The 8,081-nt window shown below is 22.0% G+C and overlaps 1 protein-coding gene across 1 annotated transcript; it reads right to left on the reverse strand.

Annotated features, from left to right (window-relative positions):
• Positions 1–7,586: 7,586 nt before the first annotated feature.
• On the reverse strand, positions 7,587–7,694 carry CPAR01_16775 (uncharacterized protein; the record flags this gene model as incomplete). Its single annotated transcript, XM_060501019.1, has 1 exon — positions 7,587–7,694. The coding sequence occupies one exon, from the start codon at positions 7,692–7,694 to the stop codon at positions 7,587–7,589; it is 108 nt and encodes a 35-aa protein (XP_060340278.1).
• Positions 7,695–8,081: the final 387 nt, after the last annotated feature.

The following is an 8,081-nucleotide window of genomic DNA, read 5'->3' on the forward strand; positions in this document are numbered from 1 at the left end:
ATATTATATTATTATATTAAAAAAGTATTAATAAGGATAACGTTTATTATAACATATTTATCCGTTTTTAATAAATGAATATTATAAATATAATATTTATTAAAGTAGTTTTTTTATAACTCGGGGTTATTTAGTATAATATTTATAAAATTAAATAACTTTTAGTTATTAAAGAAGCTCTAAGGGTTAATAAGTTATTAATAGCGTTTTAGTATTTTAATAAAGTGTGCTTAAGCTTAATTAGGGGGCGATATATTAGATACTATACGAGCTAGTATTTAGGATTAGAAACTAATAAATAGGTTAAGTTAAAAACTTCACTATAAGCTAATTAACTTAAAATAGGTAAAAAGTTAAATAGTAATAAAAATAATAATAGTAAAGAAAGTAGCGTTTTCGATTTTGATAAAAGAAACGAGGTAATAAATATATATATATATATAAGTTAAAGTTAAAAGTATTAGAGTAGGTATTATAAAGTTAATATTATTATTAATAATTTATAGTTATAAACTTTATAAAAAGGAAAGTTAAGGAAAATCTAAAAAAATAGTCTATCGAAATAGTAAGAGTATTTATTAATATTATATATTAATATTATATAATTAATATTGAGAACTACCTGAGTAGCTAGTAAAAGTAAAATAGATAAATAAATAATGAAGAGCTTAAAAAGAGTATAAGGAAATATATTAAATAAGAATATTAGTAAAGAGAGCTTATTATTAAAAAAGAAATAAGAGGTAGTATTTAGTTATTAAAAAAGTAATTAATATATTATAATCAAATTATTATTTTTTTAAGTTTAGTTAGTATTTATAGTTAGTAACGGCTATAGTTAGTTATAACCCTTTAGGGTCCGGCCCGCCTTATTAAGGACTAACTTTGTCCTTATAAATAAGCTAGTTTATTAAGGTTAATACTAAGTTTTTATTATATAATAAACTTTATAATTAGTAATAACTAGCTACAGTTATTAATATAGCTTATCCTATTACTAATAATATAATATATTAATAGCTTTTTAAATAACTAAAACCTACTTTTTATTTTTTAACTTATTTAATAACTATAAAATATTCTTTTTAATCTTTTTAATCTTCTTATTTTATTATTATAATATGAAATACTCTATAATTAATTAAGTATTTTATTAAAACTATATTTAATAACTATAAAATATTCTTTTTAATCTTTTTAATCTTCTTATTTTATTATTATAATATGAAATACTCTATAATTAATTAAGTATTTTATTAAAACTATATTATATAAATTAAGTATTAATAAGGGTAATACTTATATTAATATACGTATATCGGATTTTTAAGTTAATAGTATTTAATTTATATTTTTTAAAATAACTTTATTATAGTTTAGGGTCTTTTAGTATAATATTAATAAGATCGAACTACTAAGTATATCCCCTAAGGTATCTTTATAAGTTAACGAGTTATTAACGTCTCGGGATTTTAATAATATATATTTAAGGTAGACGATTCGATAGTAATAATAATAGGGTAATAGTAATAGACGGCGAGGGAAGCGTTTTTTAATTTTAATAAAAAAAATAAAGAAACGAATATATATATATATAAATATATATAAGTTAAAATAAAAAGTATATATTAATAATAAGAAGGTCGGTATTATTCTTAATAATGGTAATAAGTGTGTTTTTAATATGATATTATTATAAGCTATTATTATTTAGAAAAGTAACTAATTTAATTAAGTATATAGTAAGCTTATAGAGTAGTAGCGTTAAGTACTTAATATTACCGTTAATAATACATCTAAATATAAGTATAAACTTTATAAAACGGAATATTAAAAAAGTAAAAAGTTTTAAAAAAAAAATTGTTTATTAAGATAATAGGGGTATTTATTAATACTATATATTAATATTATATAAACGATACTAAGAACTACCTAAGTAGTTAATAAAAAAAAATAGTTAGTTATAATTGATTATAAAGTCTTATTAAAGTATATAATAAAAACTTGATATTAACTTTAATAAACTAGCTTAATTATAAAAGTAAAAATAGCCCTTAATAAGGCGGACCGGACCCTAAAGGGTAGGAGGTCTTATATACGTTAAAATAAGTATAGCTTACTCTCTAAATAGCTAGAAGTAATAAAAAGTTAGGAGCTATTTTAATTAGTAACTAGGTATTTATTTAGATATTCTACCTTTACTAGCTACTCGGGCGGTTCTTAATATCGTTTATATAATATTAGTATTTATTTTATTTTTTTGTGTTCTGCCTTTGCTAGCTGCTCGGGCGATTCTCAGTATCGTTTATACGGTATTAATACACAGTATTAGTGCATAATCCCACTGTCTCGATAGACTATTTTTTTGGATTTTCTACCTTTCCAACTTTCCCTCCTATAAAGTTCAAGATTATTGACGGCATAATATTAGTATATAATATTAATAAATACTCGTACTATTTTAATAGACTATTTTTTTTAATTTTTCTACTTTTTTAATTTTCTTTTTATAAAGTTTTTAACTACGGATTCTTAATAGTAATATTAAATACCTAACGTTATTACTTTATAAACCTACGTACTTAGTTAAATTAGCTACTTTTTAAAATATAATAACTTATAATAATAATATTAAAAATACCCTCGTTACTATTATTAAGAATAATATTAACTTTCTAATATTTACTTTAATATTTCTAATTCTAATTTATATATATATATATATTTATTACCTCGTTTTCTTTATTAAAATCGAAAACGCTTCCCTTACTATTACTATTATTATTACTATTTAATTATGTATTTTAAATATTCTTTTTTTTTATTTTGCTTTTGCTAATTACTTAAGTAGTTCTCAATATCGACTATATAGTATTAATATATAGTATTAATAAATACTCCTACTATCTCAATAGACTATTTTTTATAGATTTTCTAACTTTTTAACTTTCCCTCTTATAAAGTTTATAACTACGGATTAATTTTAAATATACTTTATTAAAATACTAAAACGTTAACTCGTCGACCCTTAGGGCTTTTTTAATAACTAAAAGTTATTTAATTTTATAAATATTATACTAAATAACCCCGAGTTATAAAAAGATTATTATAATAAATATTATATTTATAATATTAATTTATAAAGAATAAATAAATATATTATAATAAACGTAACCCCTTTTAATACTTTTTAAATATAATAAAATAATATAAATAAGTTTAAACTTAATAATATAATTAAGAGCTTCCCTTTGGGGTCCGGCCCGCCTTATTAGGGGCTATCTTTGCCTTTATAAATAAGCTAGTTTATTAAGGTTAATATCGAGTTTTTATTACGTATTATTTTAATAAGACTTTAAAACTAATTATAGCTAACTATAGCCGGCTATAGCTAATATTAATTATTAATACTAACTAAACTTAAGATATTAATAACCCCGCTATTATAATATATTAATCGCTTTTTTACTAACTAAATACTACCCCTTATTTTCTTTTTTTATCTTATTTAATAATAACCTCTCTTTATTATTATTCTTATTTAATATACTAACTTATACTCTTTTTAAGTTCTTAATTATATTATTAAGTCTAGGCTTATTTATACTTTATTATATTAAAAGGGTACCGATAAGGGCGACGTTTATTATAATATATTTATCCGTTTTCTATAAGTTAATATTACGGATATAATATTTATTAAAATAGTCTTTTTATAACTCGGGGTTATTTAGTATAATATTTATAGGATCGAACTTTTAATTATCAAGGAAGCCCTAAAGGTTAACGAGTTATTAATAACGTTTCGGTATTTTAATAAAATATGCTTAAAGTAGATAGTTAAATAGTAATAATAATAATAATAATAATAGCGTAATAGTAATAAGTAGTAAAAGAAGTAACGTTTTTAATTTTAATAAAAGAAATAAAGTAATAAATATATATATATATATAAGTTAAAGTTAAAAATATTAAAATAAATATCGTAAAGTTAATATTATTTAATAATAGTAACGAGGGTATTTTTAATATTACTATTATAAGTTATTATATTTAAAAGGGTAGCTAACTTAGTTAAGTATGCGGGCTTATAAGGTAGTAGCGTTAGGTACTTAATATTGCTATTAATAATCCGTAGTTATATTATAAACTTTATAAGAGGGAAAGTTAAAGAAAATCTAAAAAAATAGTTTATTAAAATAGTATAAGTATTTATTAATATCGTATATTAATATTATAGAAACGATATTAAGAACTGCCCGAGTAGCTAGCAAAGGTAGAATATAAAATTAAATAATTAAGAGCTTAAAAAAAGTATAAGCGAGCGTATTAAATAAGAATATTAATAAGGAGAGGTTATTATTAAATAAAATAAAGGGAGAAAGTTAGGGGTAGTATTTAGCTATTAAAAAGGTAATTAATATATTATAGCAGGATCGTCAGTATTTTAAGTTTAGTTAGTATTAATAATTAGTAATAGCTACGGCCGGTTATAATTAGTTATAAAGTTTTATTAAAATACGTAATAAAAATACTTAATATTAACTTTAATAAACTAGCTTATTTATAAAGGCGAAGATGGCCCCTAAGAAGGCGGACCGGACCCTAAAGGGATAAAGGGGTTTATATAATAGTTTTTTTCCGGCTTTATAAGTATAAAAGATCGACCTTAATAGGATTACGCTTTTAAAAAAAATTATATAATATAATATACTTTTTAATTCTATAATACGTATAGTATACCCTAAGTACGTACTTAATATAAGATAATAATTTTAATATAAAAACCACTATATAATTTAAAATAAATAAGCTACCCTTTTTATTTATATAGTAGTACCGGCCGGAAAGGTTAATAATAAAGGTCGGCTATAAGAATTAAAGGCGGCCCTTAATTATAAAAGTTCTAAACTTTAATAATAATATAAAAGTTTTTAAAAAAAGAGCTAAAAAGGCTAATATTTAACTACTTAGAGCTTATAAAGATTCTTTTTATTTTTATTATTTTTAATATTACTTAAAGCTTTATTAAAGCTAAATAAATTTATTAAATAAACTTATTAAATAAACTTATTAATATATAAATTACTACTCTATTAAAAATACTTTTTAATAGGTCCCCCCCTCTAGGATTTAATAAATTTTTAGACCCCCTCGATACCTTAACTATTATAATTAATATAAGTACGCTTAAAGAGTAGTATAATATTTTTTAATAATATAAAATCTAGCTAAATAATAATATTAACGCTATAAATAGCTAAGTTAATACGGATATTAAAATCCGGTATATAAATACTAATTTAAAAATTATACTCTATAGAATTAGAAATCTTTTTAATACGGGCTATATTATAAATATAAAACAATATATAAAGGGCTCTTTAATCTTTAATAAAAAAGAGTATATAATATAAGATTTAGTTATTTATATAAGCTAGTACTAAGAGGTTTTATATATATTAAAATAAATATAGCTCGCCCTCTAAACGGGTAATAAAAAGTCGAGAGCTATTATAATTAGTAATTAAATATAAAGCGCGATATACCCAGTTTTTCTTAATATATAATAAATAATACGAGTTAGCGTTTCAGCATTCCGAATGTTCTTAAGGTAGACGGTTCGATAGCGACAGCAATAGCGATAGTAATAGCGTAATAACGATAAATAGCGAGGGAAGTAGCGTTTTTCGATTTTAATAAAAGAAACGAAGTAACGAATATATATGTATATATATATTAAAGTTAAAAGCGTTAGGGTAAATATTAATAAAGTTAGTATTATTCTTAATAATAATAACGAGGGTATCTCTAATACTATATTATTATAAGCTACTATTACTTAGAGGGGTAATAAACTTAGTTAAGTACGTAATAAGCTTATAAAATAGTAGCATTAAGCGCTTAGTATTATTATTAATAATCTTAAAATTTATAAAAGGGAAAGTTAAAAAAGTAGAAAATCTAAAAAAATAGTCTATCGAAATAATAAGAGTATTTATTAATATTATATATTAATATTATATAATCGATATTAAGAACCGCCCGAGTAACTAATAAAGGTAGAATATAAAATTAAATAATATATAATACGGCCCCGGTAGATTACTCTATTGGGGGGATAGAGAGGTTTATATATAGTGGTTTTTTTCTAGCTTTATAAGCGTAAAAGATCGACCTTAACAGGATTACGTTTTCGAGGGAAATTATATAATATAGTATATTTTTTAATTATATAATATACGTAATATACCCTAAGTACGTACTTAACGTAATATAATAATTTCGATACGAAAACCGCTATATAATTCGGGATAAGTAAATTACTTTACTACTTATTAATAATAGGCTAAGTAATATACTTACGTAGCGGCGCTAGCTAAAAAGGTTAATAATAAAGGTCGGTTATAAAGGTTAGAAGCGGCCTTCTTTAATTAGAGAGGTTTTAAACTTTAATAGCGACGTAGAGGTTTTTAAAAAAAGGGTTAAAAAGGTTAATATTTAGCTACTTTATTATACTAAAGCTTATAAAGATTTTTTTTATCTTTATTATTTTTAATATTACCTAAAGCTCTATTTAAATTAAATAAATTTATTAAGTAAACTTATTAAACGAACCTATTAATATATAAACTACTACTACCTCGTTAGGAACCTACTCTTTTAGTATATAGTTAGTAACTAGCGGGCTAGGACTTTTTAAAAATACCCCTCAATAGGTCCCCCTTTCTAAGGCTCGATAGATTCTTAGGCCCCCTCGACGCCCTAATTATCGTAACTAACGTAAGTATACTTAAAGAGTAGTATAGTACTTTTTAATAATACGGAATTTAGCTAAATAATAATACGAACGCTATAAATAACCGGGCTAATATAAATATTAAGATTTAATATATTAACGCTAATTTAAAAATTATACTTTATAAAGTTAGAAATTTCTTTAATATAAGCTATATTATAAACGTAAGGGAATATATAAGGGGCCTCTTAATTTTTAATAAGAAAGAGTATATAATACGGTATTTAATTATTTACGTAGGTTAGTATTAAGAGGTTTTATATATATTAAAATAAGTATAGCTCGCTCTCTAAATAACTAAAACTTAGAGGATTGTATATAGTAAACGGTCGGGAGCTATTTTAATTAGTAATTAAGTATAGAGCGTAATATACTTAGTTTTCTTTAATACGTAATACACGGTACGGCCCTAGCGGATTACTCTATTAGGGGGATAAAGGGGTTTATAATACTTAAATAATTCTTTTCTATTTTACTTTTACTAGCTACTCGGGCGGTTCTTAGTATTATTTATATAGTATTAATATATAATATTGATAAATACTCCTACTATCTTAATAAACTAATTTTTTTTTTAGATTTTTTACCTTTTTAACTTTCTTTTTTATAGAGTTTATAACTATAAATTATTAATAATAATATTAAGTACTTAACGCTATTACTTTATAAACTACTTACTTAGCTAAGTTTATTACTATCTAAATAATAGTAGCTTATAATAATATAATATTAAAAATACCCTTATTATTATTATTAAAAATAATACTGACCTTTTTATTATTAATATCTACCTTAACGCGCCGTTAATAATTCGTGGTTGTGTTGTGAACTTTGTAGGAGGGGAAGTTGAGGAAAATCTAAAAAAATAGTCTACCGAGACAGTAGGAGTATCCATTGATACTGTGTATTAATACTGTGTAGACAATATCGAGAACCGCCCGAGCAGCCAGCAAAGGTAGAATAAAAAAAAAAACAAATCTACCTTAACGCTTTTAATTTTAATATATATATATATATTATCCCTTTGGGGTCCGGTCCGCTTTATTAGGGGCTATCTTTGCCTTTATTAGTAAGCTAGTTTATTAGGGTTAATATTAAGTTTTTATTACGTACTTAATAAGACTTTATAACTAACTATAACTAGTATTTTTATTATTATTATTATTATTATTATTATTATTATTATTATTATTATTATTATTATTATTATTATTATTATTATTATTATTATTATTATTATTATTATTATTATTATTATTATTATTATTATTATTATTATTAT

This window comes from Colletotrichum paranaense (genome assembly GCF_030867605.1).
Source record: "Colletotrichum paranaense strain IMI 384185 chromosome Unknown Scaffold_33.1, whole genome shotgun sequence".
Lineage (NCBI taxonomy): Eukaryota > Fungi > Ascomycota > Sordariomycetes > Glomerellales > Glomerellaceae > Colletotrichum > Colletotrichum paranaense.